We start from the raw sequence: 23,240 nt of genomic DNA, 5'->3' as shown, positions 1-23,240 counted from the left end.
TCAGCTGTTTTCTTACTTTGTATATATAAGCATTTTTATGATGAAAATATCCAGAAAGTAATTTACCTCAGAGACAAATGCTTCTCATTACAGATATTATTGCATTCTTAAAAAAACATTGCCCAAAACTTTGCCTGGACATAAATATTTATAAGTACTAAATATAGAATATCTGCACAACCCTAACATTCAAGGAAGTTTATCTGTTCTTCAAATACATGAAAACAAATTTCCCAAACACTGCTGCTCAGATTTGTGTTCCCATTTCCACTAATAAAATTGGGGTTTTTGAAAGGATAAATGCAGTATTAATATTCTTTGTGCATAGGATACATCTCTGAAAATTGAATGGTGTGAATATTTACACAATGGGTACTATATCTCTATTAAAATGTTTGCTCAATCCATCCTAGAAAATAACAAGCATTGCAAGGAGTATTATGTATTTTTCACGTATAATGTGTTATTCTGTATATGATCTCAGAAGCCAAACATAACATCAGATTGTGTGACTAGTCAGCAGATTCATTAAGCATTTCATAATCCACTCCTGGTTAACTCAAATCTGTTACTCATGTTGTTTCTGACCCACAAGTGTCAAAACAGGAAGGGAGGCTGTAACTATACTTTAGGCCAGAGGTTGGACACATTACAAGAGTCTTCCAAACTGTGGGGTGTTTGTCTGTGGTGGAAAGGAAAGGAAATATGAAGGACATATATGCACAGCATTTCAAAGGTACCGGCCAGTGATTCTTATGAGTGGAGCAGAAAATGGCCCCAGCAGCAGCAGGAAGGAACTAAGCCCCAAGACATTGCTAGACTCTGTATTCTCCACTGCAGAGGAGGGAGTGCTACTGGGGGATCCCTTTCCTACAGATACAGACAGCGCATCTCCCTGTTACTGAGCTCAGCCCTAGAGCCTCCCCGTCTCCCTGTCTGCATCCGAGTCTTGACTTAATTCTTCTTCCATGACCACTGGCAAGGTATGGTACCTTAGTGTCTTGGCCTTCTCATTTGGAATAACGGCACACACCTCGTACAGCTGTCGTGAGGAATAAATGAGTTCTGTCTAGCACAAAGTAAATGATCACTGACAATTATTTTTATTTTCGGTGCAGCAACATTTTCCCAGCAATACAGCCTAGAGATCTGGGAGTCAATTTTGCTCATCTCTCAATATTATCCTAATGCCTTCCCTATAGGGCTCTTCTTTGCCACCTTCACTATGACTGCAGTGTAGGGCAGAAGTAGGTCTACGTTTGTGAGTGTGAGAAACACAGAGTTTATTCTTGTACTATTATGTACTAGTTATTGTATTCTTTTCCATACCACCTACTGTAAACTACTTTTGCCCCACCCTATACAAAAAAGTGGCTTATAACTTCATTGGCTTCTAATTCTTGCCTATCATCCATCCTTCACTCTCATATGCTAGTTATTCCTCTAAAATGAAGGTGATGGCATCACAGGTGTTCGCAAATGTCCAAACACATCAAACTATGCACATTAAATATGTACGGTTCTTCGTGTATTAATTATCCCTCGACAGATCTTTAAATAAACAAAGGCTAGTACAAACCACTCCCCTATAAAAATGTACAAAATGTGCCACGTTCACCCCTTTCTAGAGAAAATAATGATTGAGATCTTCATCGAAGCCCTTGGGAGCCCCCACCAGCCCCCACTGCTGCTCATTCTGCTCTCGCACTGCGTCATCTGTGCTCACACCCAACATGCCCTCCACACTGTTTATCGACCTGTGTCCGCCCCAATACAATCTGAACTCCTTGTCTCCATACTTTCATAGAGGGGGCGATAATGCCTCCTCCCTTCATCCCCCTACTTTTCCAACTCCATTTTCTACCTACCACATTATTTTTCATCCTTAAGATCTATAAAGTGCCAGCAAGTACTGTGTTCAATAAGATGCCCTACAAATTTAGGGAATGCTCAAAAATTGAAACAGATCAGAGGAACATTTAAATTCATTTATGCTCAATGAGTCATGAGAATTATGTATTAAGCTGTGCACCGTGGCTTCTAAATATATGTGGGATTGAATCAAATCATCTCTTCAATACTTAGGAGACTTTCAAAGCTATTATCATTGATGTTATTTCATTTGTTTCACAGTGACAGTCAAGATCATATGCAGCAAAACACCATTAAATGACAAAAATAAAACGACGAAAGAGAAGATGCTCTTTGAGGTAGAGGGTGGGGGCCTGCTCCCTGGTCTCTTTGTTTCTCTCTTATTTCTGAAAGTGACACTTAGACAGACTAAGGAATATCCAGTGCAGAAAACCACTCGTCTAATCAAACTTCAGCTTCCTCGAAAATGAGGAACTACGAGCATCAAGTTCATTTCAGTTAAAAACATGTGCCCGGCATTTATTGAGTGACAACCAACCACATACCAGTCACTATAAGAGGTGTTGAGGACAAAACCCCAACTCCAAACTCAATGCTTGTTCCACTAGAATGTAGTGAGAAGTACGATATTTGCTTTCAACTATAATTAATGTGTAATTACTTAGTACCACAGCATATTGTTAAAGTTTTACTCCAAATTAACTGAATCAGCACCTGACCTAGCAAGAACAGGATCAACTGCCTGCTAATTAACCCTTAATTAGTATTAACAAGGATTGTCTCATACATACCTGTTCTGTTTTAAAATAAAGAAATCAAGCGGAGAATATTCCCTTTGAGAATAAAATAACTAGCTCTTGCTGCTTTCCCTCCACCCCAACCCCCACTTTACAAAAAGTATCCATGACCCTTTCTGGTGACATAATGGAAAGAAGTTTCCAGAACATCCCTCCTTCTAGCACTGCTCCCTTCACCGTCTCTCAGGACTGACCCCACACAAGCCTCCGATCAGCTGATTTTATAGCCTCTCAATCTCCCACTCATACTCCTGCCTGTGCTTATTTCACCCTATCTGCTTGGGTTATCGTCTCCCTTTTTTCCCAGAGGGTGACCCCCATAGATCAAAATCACTCTGAAATGCATATTAAAGATTTGTATTTTCCTCTTGAAACAGAATCTCTGGGTAGAGCTGGGAAGGCTGAAAAGTGCCCCTACACAATTCACGTTCACGGTGAAGTTTGGGACCCATCAGATCCTCCCGCTTCTCAAATACAGCCTAAGGTTCCCCTTCCCAGAACTTTTCCTGACCAATTTCATCTACTGGGATTGGCATTCACAACCCTGCCCATTGTCACAAAGAAACAGACAGCACGAACGGTCACTCCCTCTAACAAGGCACTCTAGGCACTTAGCATTGGGTGCCATGTGCCAGCCACTGTTTTTCTGTATGTGCTCATCATCCATGAAGGAAGAATAAGCTGCTCAAGGGTGTGAATCACGTCTGGTAACTCTTAATGGCCTCAATTATGTGTTATGACCACAGTAAGCACATAGATGTTTTCACTGATTAATTAATTGACCTCAAAATGCCACGAATATAAGCAAACAAAGCAAATCTGTTCACTTTTCAGACCACTGGCATGAAGACTGAGGATGTGCAGATGAGTTAAAGGGGTCTGGAACATAAGAGCTGCACAAATACCTGTAGATTCCAGGCAGAGCACATAAGCTAATGGAAGGGAGGCAATAAGGACCGTGGTTAGCAGAGGACAGGACCAAACCAGAGAGAAGGGGAATTTCTTATACCCTGTTGATGGGCAAAGGATATTCTGATTTGCCTTTCTGAACAATAGTAAAAACCCAGATTTTTATGTGAAATCTTCTAGTTTTTAATATGACAAATATAGTTCAAATGATTTTTTAAACAAGAGAAGTCCAAATATATCTCATGGACAATTTTGGCTTGCAGGTAACCAGTATGCATTTCTTACTCCAAAACAGGCAGGGCCCTGGCAGACTTGTATTTATTCAAAGAGTAGGGGGTTAAAGATGAGTGTAAATCTTAAATTATTCAAAAACATGTAGAAAAATACCATGTTTCAGGGACTGTTTAGCCAAGGGTTTGGAAAAACACTCTTCTCCTTGCCAGGCCCAAATGAAATAACTGGTCTTTTCAAAAGACTGTTTGTGAAAAATCCAGAATTTTCCTGGATTTTCCTGGTATAGCTCAGTGGGTTGAGTGTGGGCCTGCAAACCAAAGCGGCACTGGTTCAATTCCCAGTCAGGGCACATGCCTGAGTTGTGGGCCAGGCCCACAGTATGGGGTACGCAAGAGGCAACCACACATTGATGTTTCTCTCCCTCTCTTTCTCCTTGCCTTCCCCTCTCTCTAAAATTGAAATAAAAAGAATCTTTAAAAGAGAGACAAAGAAGCCCTGGCTGGTGTAGCTCAGTGGTTGAGCGCAGGCCTGCAAACCACAAGATCACGGTTCGATTCCCAGTCAGGGCACATGCCTGGGTTGCAGGCCAGTTCCCAGCAGGGGACTTACGAGAGGCAATCGTACATTGATATCTCTCTCTCTCTCTCTCTCTCTCTCCTTCCCTTCCCCTCTAAGATAAATAAATAAAAATCTTTAAAAAAAGAGAGAGACAAAGAAAAATTCAGGATTCTAAGACAAAAAGAACAGACCGAAGGGTCCTTGAAAAGTCTCCCTAATTTCAGTTCAAAATAACATTAAGAAATATTCAGCTGTTACCCACAGTGATTTCTCTGTGGCCGAAGCCTCTTATCCTAAACATTTTGTTTTCTCAACAAAATGGGATCGTCACTGACCTGACACATATAACCTTGAACTTTTGTCCAATTAGTTCTTTAAGAAAAATTCTTAGATTTGGAATTGCTGGGTAAGATGATAAGCACATATTTAAAGCTTTTGGTACACACTGCCAAATGACCCACCAGAAAAACCGTACCAGGTTCATCGGTACCTGTGTGCCTGAGAGCACCTACCGCTCAGCCTCCTCATCTGGCTACTTGGAAACAGCTCGGGTCACATCAATACATTTTAGCAGTAGAACAACTATTTGTCCACTTCCATAAGACAAAAACACAATGGAGAACTCCTTATAACTGTTACAGAAATTTCAGATTTATCAGAAGAGGCACTAATGTGGTGTATTACCTAATCTGAGAAGAAAGGCAAGACCGTTTAAGTGGTTAAACTCAATGAGTTCGGCTTCATCAGGCCTGAGTTTGAACTCTGACTCAGCTTCGAATCCCAGCGTCAAGTCCCTAGCTGGCTAATACGAGCACGCCACTTAACATGCCTCGGTTTCTACATATAAAGTGGAGAATATAATACCAGCCATATGTAGAAATTATCAGGTAATATATACAAAACACATAGAAAGTTCTCAGCAAACTATAGCTTTAGAGTGCGTTCACAAAATCTAATCAAATTATGATAACACAATTAAGCCATTCTTCAGTAGATTTTCTCTAATAGATTTGATTTGCATTAATACTTCTTAGACCTTTTACCTAAAGGTTACATTATTTTAGAAACTGACTTAATTTATTGAAATGAACTTATTATTTCCATCTTAAAATAAAAACACTGAATTAAAACAAGTGTATTCAATATAATTTTTCTTCTAAATAAAAATATTTCAATTAAGAAACTTTTATAGGAGTTGTAAACAGTTTACATTGATTGTCATAAAGACATAATCAGCAAACTGGAATGTTATCAGTGGAAAACAAGTTCTTGTGGTGTCTTCAAGAAAATAGTTTCCTGAGACTGCATTGGAGGGTGGGTTTCCATGGCAAACTCCATGGATGAAGTAAAATTAAGGGGGTTCCTCTCCTGACTTCCCAATGTCCCATCCCCACCCGTCTCACCATTGAAAAAGTCCAGTCTTGTCTCCAATAGGGCCAGTGTAAAGGCCACTGCCCAGAGTTTATGCCTCATTTATTACAGTCCAGTCCAGTCCATCTCAGCTAGCCGAGAGTATGTGTTACAGCTGCAGTCCATTGCTGTGCCCCCTCCCAGGAGCGTGCATGCAGAGTTGGCGGGGCCAAGGGCCATGTGGCTGGCAGGAGCACATGGTGTGAGTGCACAGTGAAAGGGCAGGTCATGAACAAGAGAGGAAGAGAGACGGCCAGAGGGTGCTTCTTTGTTCGCCTTGGATTATATTAGTTTGGGCTTGGAAAAGACCAGAAGCTTCTTCAAATTGGCCAATGAACTTCCCAAGTTTTTGCGGTCTTTGGATGTGTTTACACTCCTTAGTTAGACCGACAGTTCTCTTTGGTCCAGCACTGCTCCCTGCACCTCCCAACAATTTGGTAGGAGGGGGAAGGAGACGTATTAATCCTCCTGGTTGAGGGATGCTGTGGTCCCCTGGGGTGTGCAGCTGTGGCTTCCTGGCCAAGCAAGCAGGCTCATGCTCCCCAGGTTATTAATCTCAATGTTGAGCTCCCTTTGCTCTGTTTCATTTATCAATAATTAGTAAAATGGCAATGGTAACAGAAACATCTTCAAAACCGCATTAAAATGTCTTCTTTCCTATTCACTTGGCCACAATCACTTGCATCCGCTCTTCACTGCACCCCCCCCCCCCCCCCCCCCCCCCCCCCCCCCCCCGCCAGTTGTGGCAGCCTTTCACCAGCTGTGGGATAGTTTCACAATGTCTGCATTTCCAGTAGATACACAGATTTTCTTCTTCCTTTTTTGCATTGATCAACGGGAATCTCAAACAAATGAAGCTTTCCTATCTTTCCAGCAGTGGCTTCGACAGACCCCTTATCTGACTCACACCCCCTTTAACTGACTCAGTAAGGGAAAAAACATGCGTCCACGGAGTGATTCGTTGAGGCTAGAATGATTTCCTTTCGAGTGCACTAAACACAATACAACTGCCGCAAAGGAAACGAGGCCAAAGTGGAGTGATTTGCCCCATGACAGCAAACCAAGACTTAACGTAGTTTTAATCTATCCCAGGAATGTGAGCTGTATCAATCTGAAATCCCCTGATTAGCACCGGTCAAGTAATCTGCATGATAAGACCTGTCATCCCCTTCCTCCCCTCCCCCTCCAACAGAGATGCCCTGGTCTAAAACAATCCTGTCTTTTCTTCTGGTAGTAAGTCCTCTGCCATCCCCTTCTTCCTATAAACCCTTCCCTTTGCCAGAAGGGGTGCTCCACGATTCATGCACTGCCTGATAAAGCCAATTAGATCATCAGATTTACTCAGTTGAATTTTGTTCTCTAACAGAATTTAAAATAAAGAATTTGTGTTTTCCTCGGGCACTCTCTTTTTAAAGATGTGACATTATCTACGACATTTTATTAAATGAATAAAATTTTTATCATATTAATAAAATAGTGACATTGCCACTATTTTTATTGATATGATAATAGTATGCCTTTCTCCCTAAGGTGTCCTAGTGTTACCGAACAAAGGGTCCGAGGGGGGGGCAATACTTGGCCCACCGAGGGATGCCAAAAACTGCTACAGAAAACAGGGGCCCCTCCCAAGGACGATACTCTAATATCTATAGGGTTCTTCTGTCCGCCGCCAATCGGAAACACATCTCTCAATGCCAGAGATTTGTGAAAAGGAAACAAAATGTTTATTTAATGCTATTCAGGCCTAATGCCTTCCTTAAAATATTAAAGTCTTTAAGGATATACACCTACACACACACACACAGCGCTCCCTTCTCCCACTGTCCCAATTCCGGGTACCGTAAATCAGGAAAAGAGCACACGTCCGTTTTTCTCCCAGGCCGCTGGCACGTGAGCTGTGTCGCCTGCCTGTCCAGGCAGGATCTCCAATTAATCCAAAGTCATGCGGCACCTTCCACTGGCAAGAGTTCTTTGTACCAAGTTCTAGTCAAAGTCTCTCCTGCTCTCCAGGCCACTCAGCCAAAGGGAGCACGCCAAAGCCCTGTGGGCCTCTTCTACCAAAGCCGCGTCTTTCTTCTTCACCTGGCCGCAGGGATCTCCATTCTGGCAAAGTTGCGTGGTTTTCTCTTCCACCTGGCCAAGAGGGGGTCTGCACTCTGCTGAAACTGCATGGCTCTCCCTCCTAATGGCTACAGGGGTCTACATCTTTCTAAATAGCGTGACTCTCCCCCTCCCCTGGCCAAGGGGGGGTGGTCCTCACTCTGCTAAAGCCACATGGCTCTCAAGCAGCCCTCTCTGAGAAGCAGCTCCCAATTCTAGCCTGGGTAGCTACTCTCTTCTCCCTGGCCCAAAACTTGGCCACAGCTATTTAACATATCTATGAAACCAGTTAAAGGTTATAGATATGTTAAATCCCATTCCAGAGGTTAGCTACAAAACTGTTGCTATGCAAAACAGCTCTCAATGGCCCTGCTCCATTCGTCCTTTCCCCCAACTGACACCTGGGGGGGGGGGGGAGTGAGGACATCCTAATATTTCCTCTAATATTTCTGTACACTTTGAGTTCTGGACACTATTCCAAATCTTTTCTGGGCCCCCCCTTGGCTGCACCCTGTATCACTAGCCCTTAGTTCATCCACCTCACATCTTAAAAATCCTTCCTGCTAACTAGTTATTTCCCTCAACCCAAGGCTTCATCTTCCAACCCCTTCCTTATCTCTATTTGTTTATAATACAAAAGGTTAACAATGAAATTGTAACATGCCTTAAGAATTTGATGACTGCTATTTACTTTTAACTTTTGACCTGTTATATTCTTCCTTCTAAGTTTTGCAGATCATTTTGTAACTTCTGTTTCAAGGCCATTTCCATGAACTGTGATTACAATCTGAAAAGGGTGTTTTAGAGAATTCGGTTATGTCCTTTACTAATCTCCAGAAAAGTCACAAAGTTTTCAAGCCAAAGGATAATTGTTCTAACTGACAATACTACACACAAGTCTGGTGTCCATCTGGCTGGATGTTTTTCCTCGCTAGAGTTCCAACGGGTTAAAAAATGATTACTCTCTGGCAAGAGGTTCTTTAGGACGTATATTGGTTGTTTTGTTTACTAAACATATTGGCTCTGCAGGGCTATTAAGATTAAAAAATCTGCCCTGGCTGGTGTAGCTCAGTGGATTGAGCGCGGGCCTGTGAAGCAAAGGATCACAGTTCGATTCCCAGTCAGGGCACATGCCTGAGTTGCAGGCCAGTTCCCAGGAGGGGACACATGAGAGGCAACCATACATTGATATTTCTCTCCCTCTCTCCTTCCCATTCCTCTCTAAAGATAAATAAATAAAATCTTTTAAAAAAGATTAAAAAATCTTTTCCTCCATCAGTTGAACCAAGATAACTTGAAAACAAGCAGAAAGCTGTTTGCTAATTTGATAAAAGATGGTGGGTTATACTAGTTGTGACTTCAAACTACAAATCCGACAAATTCATTTTGTGGGTAAATTGGTGCAGGACTATCTGATACTCAGGAGATTCAAGAAAAGAGAGCACTAGGACCTCAACACGGGGCTCTAGTGTTGGGGTGCCACCTTGTGGCAGGGAGGAGACTCAAGAGTCACCCCTTCTTTGACTCCATCAGTCTTTCTACCCTTTGGTTCTGGTTGGGCACAGGGCAAAAAGACTGGCTGAGCTGACCTCTCTGACAGTGATTTTAAATCTTCAGAAAGAGCAGTGATTTCTCCATCGTGGTGTTTTGCAAGACTGATTTCACTGCAACACCTGAGACCCGGAATTGATAAATAACCACTCGAGGGCAAAGCACAGATGCGGTAACAAAAGGGACTCATTGTAACCCTGTTTAACTACCTCCACTGTCTTTCCTTAAAGACTTCAGTCGGACACAGTCATTCTGAGGCTTCTTACGTGGGCTGCTTCCAATGTGCAGATTTTCCCCTCCACTCTCCAACAATGAACTCCAACTCTTTCTGTATTTATTTCAAAGCATAGGCCGTGGGGTCTACCAATGTATATTTACCAATTGTAATCCTGGTAGAAGGACATACTCAACAGACTGACAACTCTAACAAATAGGAAAGGGAATTTCTGATGTATAAAGTTCTTGTTTATATTTAATTTCAACTCTGATTTTATTTTGTAGATTGTTGATTTAACTAAATATTCTATTATGGCTTATATAGAAGAACTATATATTTTTCCTGAGTTCACAAATAGCATCGGCCTTTGAGTTTAAGTAAATCCACTAACAATCCCCATCTCAGGCATCTGGAAGCACCGGCAAACCGTGGTTACTTCGGTTCTCACTGAGCTGGTGGATTCCAAAGTCCACGCCAGACCATAGCAAAACCAAGCAGCACCATTCATTCAAACACTTATTCATTCATTTATTCCACTAAAATCTACTAAATCTCTACTATGCCCCAGATGGTATACTACTAATAATAACTGAGATATTTGAGCACCCCACCCCCTCAAAATTAAACAGTGTCCTAGCCAGCGAAAGAGAGAAAACCTCGAATTAAATACTTAAACAGTTGAATACAAAGTTGCAAGTGCGAAGCACCAGGTGGGTGCTAGGAGGAAGGCTCCTCTGAGGAATTGACACTTCAAACGGGATCTAAAAGATTAACACACATGAACTAAAGAAAAGAAAACAAGTTTTCCAGCAAAAGGAACATTGCACTGAAAGGCTCTTTGGAAAGAGAGAGCCCAGTGTTTTGCAGGAGCTGAAAGAAGGCTGGCAAGGGGAAGTGAAAAGGGCGAGAGGGAACCCTGTGGAGGTCAATGTTGGAGCCATGTGCAGGGACCAGACCCAGCAGAGCCTGTGGGCCTTAAGATGTTTTTCTCTCCTGGAGTCAGTGGGAAGCTAACTGAGAGTTTTAAACAAAATGATGACACAATCTGATTTGCATTTTCAAACAATTACTCAAGCTGCAATGTGGAAATGTCTTGGAGAAGAAGAGACTATTGTAGAATTCTAGGCAAGAGGTCACTGTCATTTGAAATAAGCTGTTAGAGGCAGGACCTAAAAAATAGGAAACTCATGTTATGGGTCTGGAATTGACAGTACTTTCTTAATGTACTATCATCAGAATATATTACTCTCAAAATGTGTATAAAATCAGAGTAGACCGAACCCTAGGAAGGGAAAAATTTAAGCCAAATGATCCAACAATGTTCATTTTATATTTTATAAAGAGCTGTTAGCCAGTGTTTTAGTGATAGAGACCAGTTCAGGTAAACAGATTATTGAATTTTTATTTGCAACTACCTTTTTCTTAGCACTTTTTTCTTTCTTAGCAAAGAGAAGACTGAGTATAGGTAGACAGGAAAAATAGAATTTAGCAAGAAGAATCCTATGCATTATAGTGTCCAGAGTATCAAATGTCGGTTCTCCTCAAAACACAGTTCTGCTTCCATTACCGTTGGCAGATCTTGACCCACACCTGACCTGTTCTAAATTTTTCCACCACACTTATCCTGTTTTTCTGACAAGCTGCTAATATACTGTCCTAATTAACAATTTGCCCAGATTCTTTCCTTCTCTTAGCTTGTGCTGTCTCCATACAGTCAGACACAGAAGCCAGACACAGGCGAAGACAAAGAAGCAGGCAAGAACCTAATGTTTTTGCCTCAAAGAATAAAATCTGCTTCATCAGGCCTACTTCTCAACCTCTGTGTACATCCTGAGCCCCGACCTGGGACATTTGCGGATCCTGCTTGAGCCCTTGGACATGCAGGTCAACCCTGCCTTCAGGGGCATGTTTTGAGGAGTGGTCCCCCAGAGCTGTGGGAATCAGCATCAAATGCTTCTCGCCCTGGCTTTGAGGTGTGGCTCTGGTAACTTGGCTTCTGTCTTATTTTCAGAACACAGTTCCAAGGCTGTCCTTCCTGGTGCCCAGCTCACACCCAGCTCTAAAACTGTGCTTCATTCAGCCCTGTTCTCAAAAACAGTCCCTAATTTTAACCCCAAGGCTGGGGCCCCCCACCTTATTCCTTTAAAGTCCTGACTTGATCACTTCTCAAGCTTCTAGAAAGGTTGGGTCCTGCCTTCTTTTGACCAGTACCTCCTGGAAGCTGCCAGTTCCTAAACCGCCAGGCTAGCGGCTCTGAATCTGAAGTCAATTGCTGTTGAAACTGGATCTCCATGTATACCTCCATCCTCCATCCTCATTCTTCATCTCTGACTTGGGTGCACTATTGGCACATCTTGTCAGTGCTTATTATCTTCTGGTTAGGATCTAAATACCCCTTTCTGGCTACTGGCTGGACTTCCTCTTGGCCCCCACAGCTAAGTTCACTCCTCTGTCCTATTCCCATCCTACCCCTCCTCCACTCCATCAGGCAAGTCTACCCAAACTTCTCAACCCTGCACTTAACAGGGTGTGACTAGTCAGGCCATGAGGGGTGACAAGAATTTATGCTCTCAGCTATGTGGTCAAAAGATTATAAGTCAATGCACAGAAGAAAATGAGTGAATTGTTAAGTAGATGGTCTCAGTATTCCTTTGTATCTTTTTATTTCCTGGTCAAATTAAGCCACAGAAAATTTCATTGTTAATATACCTCTCTATAAATTAATCAAATGTATCTCTATGCATCTAAGAGACCTCTAATAAAGTTAAGAAGTGCAACGAGCATATCAATAGCGTAAATAAAAACAGAGGCCTCCTGGTATGCAAACAAATGCTTAAAACGATATCAAAGTAAGATGGAAATTTCTTTCTATACCTGGACCTTTGACAGCAAGAAAGACCAAGATGAAGAAACCAAGTGAAGAGGTAAAAATAAATAAATAAAGCTACACCAGCTTTTTCTGCAGGAACTCACCCTGTCACGTCACCAAAACTAAGAAGAAAATGTTATATGGAACACGAACAGCTCCTAAAAAACTGTTAGCACTCCATTAGACCTTCAGGATGAGATCTGACCCAGGTGCAGATGGTGTCATGCATCCTTTTCCCCAGGAGGCCTCAAGCCTGAGCACTCTCAGTCTTCGTACTCCATTCTACACACTGTCAAATGTTTTAAAAGGGTCTACACCATGACCAGAGAAACCATTCCCTACATGTTACTTTCATTTTGTTCTCAACCATAGAGAGCCTCTGCATTTTTACTAGAGAAAGGTCTTGATCTGTAATTACTTTTTAAGTTTGACAGACAAGGCATCTAATAGTTCAGCCTCAGCCCCTATCTGGGGCAACTCCATTGTACTGCCTCACTTCTAATCACTTGCTTTCCTTTCCGACAAAGACGACAGGTATTTGGACATGGGTGATGCGCCACTCTCTGCATCTCGGTTACAGAGCAATTTGAAGAAGAGTGAATATTAAGTCATTGTTCACATATGCAGTCCTAATTCACTGGAAATGGATAATTTACCTCACGTTGCACTTTGAGTTTATCATAATTATTTTGCACCTACAATGATACAAATGTGCGATTGGTAAAGTCTGTAGCATTCTCCATCACTACTTTGTTTCCCTGAATCCCAGACTCAGGAGGCCGCTCTCTTCTCCCCATTAGCGGCCCTGGAAAATTTTATTTCTCCCATTTTCTAGTGACGTTTCCCCCCAGCCCCCACCTCAGTTCCCAGTAGTACCAAAATGCTAAGGAAATGCTTTTGTGCCATAAATGCTTTAGCCGATAACAACAGTAACATTATTATATGTGTGTACATCGAGTTCATTACAAAGCACTTTTACATGCATAATCTCATTTTAGCTTTGTTTCTCCTAATAACACTGAAACCTAAAAACCAGGTATTCACAGTCTTAAATTAAAAAATTATAAAATTCAGGCCCAAAACAGTGACATTACTTGTCTGGAATCATACATGTTGTCACAGAAAAGTCAGGTCTAAAACCCAGATCCTTAGATTCCATTCCCTACATAGTTCTCTCATGCTGGCATTTGGCTAAGAATGATAGAGTAAATGACCTGAATTATTGAATGGTAGTGAGACCATGTTCCAGAGTCTTATAAAATAGAAACAGTGAGAAAAGAATATTTTTACTTTCCTTGGAAAACCTAGATTTTTATATTAGAGATGTCTAAATAATATAACTGGTCGTATTTGTCCCTTTAATGTGGACCACCAGGGAGCTCAAAGCCTGCAGAAACTACCGTGTTGTATAGGATCTTATAGCCTGCATATCTGCACTCTATTTTTTCCTCTCAAACAGCTACAAAAGCATTTCCTTCCATTCTAAGAGTATTCATAGAAGAGAGGTGAAAAACCTTAAAATAGTTTCAGGGTGACTGGGTGATAAAAATAAACAACGGATTCACTAGAACCCCTGTCTCTGAAAAAATAATAACAATAAAACTTCTGAAATCTGACAGTCCTGGTTCCATATTCCAGCCCTTCTAACCTTCCTGCTCTTGGAGCTTCAATACGTTATATAACCCTTTTCAGTCTCGGTTTCATCCATCTGTGGGAGACAATAATGAAAACCATGCAGAGCTGTTGTATGGATGGAGTGAGTAACATGTAAAGAAACTGAGGCAGACAGTACAGGTCAACATAGGCAGTGCATTTGCCTAGAGCTGAAATACTGGAAGTCCCAGCCTCTCTTGCAACTACCCCTGCCCATGTGATTTAGTCTTGACCATTGATTGTCACATGAACAGGAGTCTGTCCGTATTTTCTCTTCTGTGTCCTCCTTCTTTCTCCTGGAATCCTGGGCTGAAACTGGAGATTCTTTGCCACCAGGATGTTTGAGCAGGAAGGTGGGGGCCTGAGAGCTCGATGGCACTGTGTATTTGTCATCCATCCCCGAACTGCCCACCTCCTAATTTGCTATTGCTTGAGATAAATAAGCACCTGTTTGGCTAAGCTCCTATGTCAGGTTTCTGTCATAAAGTAGCCAAACACTAGCCTGGCAACATGAACCTTGTACATACTTCATAAAGATTATTTGTCAATAATCTTTAACAAATATTAGTCCCCTTAGTTTCCTTCTATTACAAAAGATACATGGTTAGGAAAATGATTACAATAATATTAATAAATTAAGAGGGAAACTACTAAATGCTGTAGATCATATAAGTATGAACCAAATTTCCTTAGGCCGGGTGCAGGGAGCAACTGCTGAGAGACACACGGATATTCAGGAGCTCAGAGGATTCATTTTAACAAAGCCACTTTGACAAATCTACATCAAAATTTCCTGCCGGGTTTTTTATGGGCCAAGAGAAGAGTCAGTTCAGGCCAAGTGGAAGCTTGTGGTGAGCAGAGGAGCTGGAAATGAGTGTCCATTTGGGATGCATTAATGATGTTTTGTGATGCTTTACATATGGCCTTGGGTGGCTTTTCTAAGGGAAAATGACTAGTCTATTCTGTGATTTATGCCACATGACTACTAGGCACAATGTAAGAGAATGATGAGCCAACCTTGTTTTTATTACACCAACAGGAAATATATTTCAAATTATGCCAGCACAGATGTGGTTTCTAACCTTCCTGCTACACCCTCCCTCATTTCTAAGAAAATTTATGGTCTTCCTGAGCATAAGTGTTTTAAGCTAAAATAGCCTTCATTCAGTAATGTCTACAGATATGGGACGGTGTGGGATTCAAAGGGACAGTTCCCAGCAAAGCAGGAAGGAGTGGAACCCAATCCAGGGAATAGGGAGAGTCACATAGTAGAAGATCATCACCCTGTCTCCTCCAAACACACAGAGAATATTCTAGAAAACCTATGTGAGGGTTCAAATTCTGCCCTTTGTGCCTAATAATACTTAACAAATATTTCACCAAAATACAGTTACACAGCCATTTGGAAATGGTTGCCTCAATCTGCGCTGCTTGGTCTCAACAGTGCAGGCAAGGGCACATCAGTTGTCCAGCCCACGTGCGACGCAGACAGGGAGCCCTTGGCAAACATCAGCAGCTGGAAGAGAACATCTGTATTGGAAGCACCGCACTAGGCACAGAACTGAAAATTGTCCTTGTTCCTCAAAAGCCCACAAGAGAAGCTTTGTGGGATCAGCAGAGAAGGACTTTAGGAAATCTGTAATAATTTGTTTCATATATATCTTCGCAAGAGACAGAACTGAATAAGTTTGATAACAAAGCTATGGGGTGTCATGGGAGGCCCAAATAAGAGCTGCTGATTGTAATTAAGGAGATTTGGTGTGTCATCTCAACGTGCCCATCATCTCAAGGGGACCCTCCTAGACTCTGCCGCGCTGTCAGGACCTGGTAACTCACACCACACAGAGCATCTTGGATAGCATGTAGGCAACCATCACCACCACAACAAAACAGTGGATAAAAGTAGGCAAAGGAATAAAAACAATAATAATGATGGCTAATACATATTGAGTGTTTAGGGGGAAATGTATATCTAATTAAAGTAAATATATTAGAATACAAAATTAAAGGTGCAATATAAAATTGTATATCTGAGTTAGAGCATGAGTGATATGGCATGATTTTGCTGAAACTCCAGGAAGGGTCTCAGCCACATCACTCTGAATGCACTGGATGTTGTCTGATCTCGGAAGCTAAGCAGAGTCAGGCCTGGTTAGTACTTGGATGGGAAACCAAGGAAAGAAGGAACACTTTGTTTAAATGACAACACTTAGCCCAGCCCACTCACCCGCTTTTCTGTCTAATCAGCACACGTACAACTTCTTCCCAGGAGAAATATGATGGAAACATATCAATTAACTGGCAACTTAGCTTCCTGTTCTCAAACTGGAAATATTTCACTCAGAAGTAACAGTGTGGTGAGAGAATCCTTCTTGGTGATGCAAACTGATTTTGCAGGATTTCTATAGATCAATTTGTCATTTCAGAATCTCAGCAGAGAAATACACAACTATTTTAAGAATCTACTCATTCAACTGGTTCAGTCATTTGTGTTGCCTGCACGCATGCACACAGTGATGAAATGACTTCTGCTTCCTAAGAAAAAAACCAATTGTTATCATCAGTGCAGGATTCCTTGGTCTTTCAAATGGCAAAAGAGGCACATTGTTGTGTGCACACACTTGAAAAGGAAATGTTTCCTGCTATCCTCCTGCTGCAGCTGACAGATAAGATGGGAAGCTAGTTTGTATTTCTTCAAGTGTCTCTTTTCTTCAAATCTGTTTTCCAGCACAAAGTTAGAAGTCAGTCTGTCTGACCAAAAGCCCTCGTGTATACCCAGCCTATTTTGGATTTCTTTACATTTTTTTTCATTTGATGAGTTGTTAAAGCAATTGCTTCCTTATCTCTTCTTCAATTCATAGCAAGTTAATATCAGGTTTTGAACAAAAAGGCTACTGTGGATTGGCTTGTTCACCCTCTAGTCCATCCTTTTTCTAGGTCCCTGCTGAAGCTTGATTTAAAAACTGCCTCTCCCAGACTGCTAAACTACTCTTGTTCCAGGTGTAAATTAATTGTACCCATTAGATGCACTTGAGGGAGATTTGGAGAGAGGGGGTGATTTGGAACCCGTCTTCCTGGCCCTGGTTGTGTTGGAGGCAGTTTTGACAACGGCAGCTGGGGTTTTCTGACCCCAAACCCACAGTCACTGCGGTAGGTTCCTGAACTGAGTAATTCCAGGAGCCACCTCCTGACTCTCACGTCTCCATTCTTCTAATGATTTTTAAGTTCCTAATTCCCAACATGAAATATCTTTCTGTGAAAAATACCTAGGAAGACTTCTGTTCCTTGCCTTACACCTTGACTAATATAATTATATTCCTCATTTCCCCATCTGAAGATGCAACCAAAACAACATTAATACCTAACACAGAATGCTTTGTAGTTTATAAAGTACATGCCCATGAATTACCTACATAAATCCTGACCCCAACTCCGAAAGCTGGTGGGATGGGTTGCTCTCCCCACTGTACAGATGAGAAAGCTAAGTCTCAAGAGAGTTAGGTGACTTAGCAAGGTAATTTACTTAGTAAGAAATGGAGACAAAACTCAATCCCACATTTTATGACTGCTTTTTTTCCTTTTTAAATTGTAGCTGACATAAAAAGGACACTAGTTTCAGGTGTACAACCCAGTGATTTTGATTCCTAATCATGTCCTTTGACACTAGAAAGCCTCCTAAAGGCAAATGAAAAAGAATACGCTCATGAACACTGGCAATGATTAAGCCTTTTACTTCCTATGGAAAAATTAGAAATTAAAAAATAACTTACAAGTTCACTCATTTTAATGGTCTTACATTAAATCAAAATAAAACACCTAAGGACAACATAGAAAATATGGGCTATTTCACAGAGTGTGACTTTGGATCCAGGGAAGCCTGTGTCTCCACTTTATAGGGTCCCTCCCTTGAAGACTCTTTGCTGTTAATCCAGACACATGAAAGGTTCCATCCCATTTTCCAACTCGGCCATGAATCCTCCTTCTGCACAACCATCTGGCCAAACCGAGAGCAGGTAGAAGATTTGGGAAGGCCGAGACTCCATCACTCCCTAATGGCAGTTTCACCTAAGATCTACCCCCTCTCAACTTGGGCTCCCCAAAAGGAAGATTTCCTTTTTCCCTACTTGGTATATAGACATAATTTATTTTTTATAATTTGATAAAACATTTTTTTCAATGCTCAAGAAACCAAGAAGAAAAGCAGTTAGTAGCCAGAGCTTGTTTTAGACAACTTGAAAAGTGGTTAAATTCTTTCTTTCCACATCCACCCCTCCTCCTCTTCACATCAGGAGTCTAACCACAGGGTGAAGGTTCAAGAGCTCTGAGAAGCAAAACTTCTGACCACATGGTCCCCACTCCCTGAGAACATCAGCCTGAGGAAAGCACAGCACTGCAAATCTTTGAGGTTACCCCACAGCCAACCTCGAAATACTGGAATTCCACAATCCCTGTCCTTGCTTTCAGTCTCATATGACTGAAATCAGAGAGGGCTGGAAAACTATTACTTTATAGCATCTTAATTCTGCTCTTACATCAAAACATTATATGATTCCTTTGCATATAATGCAAAAGGAATTTTTTGCATTATAAGAAAAAAACACAAAAAACAACTATAAAGAAAAACATTTAAAATTAAGAAGAGAAGAAGGAAGATGAAAAGAAGTAGATCTGATTAGACAAATTTAATGATATCTTTCCTATAAAATAAGACATGTAAGAAACTACATGGAAAGGCAACAAGCTCTATACCAACCTGGGGGAAGAGAGAATAAGTTGCATTGTCAATGGTGAATGAGTATAAAAACTCTCCATCATACCACATGCTCTTCCCCATGGGAGAATTTGTTTTAGTCATAGCAAAGAGATGGGCGGGGTCACAGCAGTCTTCCATCTGTTTCCTAGGAGAGAAAATAGAGAGAAAAAGGAACAGCAGGTTAAGTGAGCAGCAGGCTCATTCACTTGTCATTCCCACAGAGATGTGCAGCTTTGCCTCTGTGCCAGCTCACAAAAGCATCTGTGTCTCCAGGGTGATTAGATTACTATTAATTCATTCTTTCAGCCACCAGAATGCATGACTGAAATTTTTCATAATTAAAAAAATTAAGAAAAACACATCAGCTCTCAGATGCAGGTGAAATATATTCAAAGGTAAAAATAATCATCATAATTGCATATTTATTGATTGATTGATTCAACATCCAGTTCCAGAGGTGGCTAACTTTGGAAACTGTTGAGATACTCAGCTATAGCAGAAAGGCATCTTATGTAATTTAACAATCAGGTAGTTAGGTTCAGTGACGAGGGGTTTTACAGGAGCTGTGTGGAGCAGAGAATGCACACAGGGGGCCAAAAGAGGGTGCACTCCCCATGTAGAGACAAGATTAAAGAACAGCTCCTGGGAAACTTAAAAATAGAAACAAAATGAGATGGGTGATGTGATTGCACACACTAGTGAAGCAACCTGCCTTCTAACTGGTAAACCCTATTGGGCTTTGCAGTTCTCATTTTGTCTGAACTCCCAGTGGTTTTCAACACAGTTGAGCAATGTGACCTTCACAAAGGTCTCCTTACTCCCTTGGTGTCTAGAACACCTGGATCACCTCACCCTCCGTGCAGGCTGCTCCTCTATTTGGCCCTCCAGTATAAGCTCTGATAATGTTCTACAGGCTAGTCTTTATGTTCCCCTCTAATCAAAACCGCCATTTACTCCTGAGTGAAAGAGCACATTCCCTAGTCCCACCTCTAGAAGGACCTACTGAAATAAACCACTTCTGAAGACAACCCCACAGAGACATGCTTGCTCAGACATTTTTGCTACCCATGGAACAGAAGCTTAGAGCTGAAATGGGATGGTAACATGGAGCACTGGTTTGGATCCTGGCTCTGCCATTTACTAACTCCATACTGGAGAATGTTACTGGGCTTCAGAACTGGCTTCAGAGGCTGTTTCTGAGAATTCACTGAGAATGTGCAGGTGGAAAACATAGTACAAGTTCAGTACAGGTGCAATATCCCCAACTTCATTGTAGAGATGAATAAACTGATTCAGTGTTAGGCCACAAAACAAGTCTTAGCAAACTCAAAAAGACTGAAAAGGACTAAGTATCTTCTCTTGACCACACGGGCCTGAAACTAGAAATCAATAACAAGAGAAAAACTAGATAATTCATGAATACATGGAAATTAAACAATACTCTATTATATAATCAATGGATCAGAGAAGAAATTAAAGTAGAAATTAAAAAAGTCTATTGATACAGCCCTGACTAGTATAGCTTGGTGAGTTGGATGTTGCCCCGTAAACTGAAAGGTCACTGATTCAATTCCTGCTCAGGGCACGTGCTTGGGTCGCAGGCCACATATCTGACTGCGGGCCTGGGAGAGGCAACTGACTGATGTTTTTCTCACACGCTGGTGTTTCTCCCTCTTTCTTTCTCCTCTCCTTCCATTCTCTCTAAAAATAAATAAATAAAATCTTTTTAAAAAGTGTATTGATATAAACAAAAATGGAAATACAACATCCTAGAACTTGTGGGATATAGCAAAAAGTAGTTCTGATAGAGAAGTTCATAGCAACAAATGCCTACATTAAGAAGCAGGAAAGATCACAAATAAACAACCTAACTCTACACCATAAGCAATTAGAAAAAGAACAAAGTTGGCGGAAGAAAGAAAATAATATAGACTACAGCAGAAATAAACATAATACAAAATAGAAAAACAATAGAAAACATCAACCAAAGTAAGATTTGGTTATTTGAAAAGATTACCAAAATCGACAAACCCTTAGGAACAATCAAGGAAAAAAGAAAAGGCAATATAAGTGAAACCAATAAAATATAAATGAAAAGTGAAACTTACAGCTGATACCACAGAAATTCAAAGGATCACAAAAGGTTGCTATTACCAATGATACGCCAACAAACTGAACAATCTATAAGAAATTAAAAATTCCTAGAAACACACAACTCACCAAGACTGAATCAGGAACAGATAGAAAAATCAAAGTAGACCAATTACTAATAAGGAGATTAAATCAATAGTCAAATACCTCCCAACGAGGGAAAACCCAGGAACAGATGGCTCCACTGGTGAATGTACCAACATTTAAATACGAACAAACACCAATCCTTCTCAAACTCTTCCAAAAAAATCAAAGAGGAGAAAACACTCCCAAACTCATAGAACGAGGCCAGCATTATCCTGATTCCAAAGCCAAAAAAAAGATGCAACTAAAAAAAAAAGTGTAGGCCAAAAATCCCTCATAAATATAGATGCAGAAACTCTCAGTAAAATACTAGCAAACTAAACTTGGCAGCACATTAAAAAAATCATACACCGTGGTCAAGTAGGATTTTTCCTTGGGATGCAAGGATTATTCACCACGTGCAAATCAAGCAATGTGATAGACATTGATTAAAAAGAAAGAAAAAAACATATCATCATCCTAATAGACACACACAAAAAACAAGAAATGCAACAAAATTCAACATCCACTTAAGATTTAAAAAAAATTAAAAATCGGGTATAAAAGGAAAATACCTCAACATAATAAAGGCCATATCTGACAAGCCCACACTTTACATCACATTCGGTGGTGAAAGGTTGGAAGCTCTTCCTCTAAGATCAAGAACAAAACAAGAGTTCCCACTCTCACCACTCTTAACATAGTCTTAGAAGTCCTAGCTAGAGCAATCAGGGAAATAAAGTGCATCATAATTGGAAAAAAGGAAGTTAAATAGCCTCTATTTGCAGATGGTGTGATTTTTATATCAATAAATCCTGAAGACTGAACCAAAGAACAATTGGGTCTAATAAGCGAATCCAGTAAAACTGCAGAATACAAAATTAACATACAAAAACCAGTAGCTGTTTCTATACGCTAACAACAAATTCTCTGAAAAAAAAAAAAAAAAAGAAATTGATCCCATTGACAACAGCATCAAAAACAATGAAATGCTTAGGAATAAACGTAACTAAGGAAGTAAAAGATCTCTACTCTTAAAACTGCAAGATATTAATGAAAAATATCAAAGAATACACAAATAAATGGAAGGGTATCCCATGCTCATGGATCAGAGAAATTGTCAAAATGCCGATACTACCAAAAGCCATCTACAGATTTGTGAAAGTTGACCTAAGTAGGGCCATTTTATAATGGAGCAGAAGCAGCATGGGAAATGCAGTCAATATCGGAACAGCTATGTATGGAGTCAGGTGGGTACTGGACATATCGGGGGGACCACTTTGTTAAAGTATATGATTGTCTAACCACTGTGCTGTACACCTGAAATTAATGCAAAATAATATGGAATATAAATAGCTATTTAACAAAAGAGTTTAAAAAATAAATGAAATAAAACTCACTTAAGTTAAGGGGCTACAGAAGTGTGAAATAGTAATCACTATCACTTAAAGGAAATGGAGAGGTTAATACTTAGATTCATTCTTTCAATATGCACTTCTTCCTATCTCTTTAGAACACGTCCTGGGAAATATTTGCCTCTGAGGAATTTTATTCATCTCTCAAATTTAATGTAGCACTGTTGGCAGACTATAGATTGCCACCTGTTTTCGTAAATAAAAAAACTACCATAGATAAAATTATTTCTCAGTAAAACTGAAATAAAGCTCCCTGGGCTTCCAGTGCCTACTGTGGACCTTGACATCCAGATCCCTCCATGACCCAGCCGCTCCTCTTTGTCATAATCCTCATCTTGGTCATCTAAACAAGGCCACATGGTGGCATAGCTCATCTTTAAACCCTGACCTGACTCCAGGGACCCTGGTCTTAACCAATGCTCTCAATGCCCCTTTACTCTTTTCCACTTGAACTTGTGTGTTTCCAGGGCTATCTCCCTCACTGCCTGTGGTGGCAGGGTCTGTGCCTGACTCATCAGCTAAGAAATGGTTTATACAAGGATGTTCTAGATAATCTGGACAAACTATCAAAAACAATTAGAGGCCCTGGCTGGGTAGCTCAGTTGGTTAGAGCATTGCCCCCATATGTCAAAGTTGCATGTTCAATCCTGGGTCACGGCACATACAAGAATCCATCAATCAATACATA

At 40.8% G+C, this 23,240-nt stretch overlaps 1 protein-coding gene across 1 annotated transcript in view; it reads right to left on the bottom strand.

Annotated features, from left to right (window-relative positions):
• ST8SIA1 (ST8 alpha-N-acetyl-neuraminide alpha-2,8-sialyltransferase 1) overlaps nt 1–23,240 on the bottom strand; it is a 133,898-nt gene that overhangs the window by 60,965 nt on the left and 49,693 nt on the right. The window contains exon 2 of the mRNA XM_037033919.1: nt 18,924–19,068. Coding sequence (XP_036889814.1) covers nt 18,924–19,068 — 145 coding nt within the window. The remainder of the gene's footprint in view (nt 1–18,923; nt 19,069–23,240) is intronic.

The sequence above is a fragment of the Sturnira hondurensis genome, unplaced genomic scaffold (assembly GCF_014824575.4).
Source record: "Sturnira hondurensis isolate 20B ecotype Veracruz unplaced genomic scaffold, ASM1482457v3 Scaffold0021795, whole genome shotgun sequence".
Classification (NCBI taxonomy): Eukaryota; Metazoa; Chordata; class Mammalia; order Chiroptera; family Phyllostomidae; genus Sturnira; species Sturnira hondurensis.
Note: the sequence above shows the minus strand (reverse complement) of the source record. Positions and strands in the feature narration are given on the sequence as shown.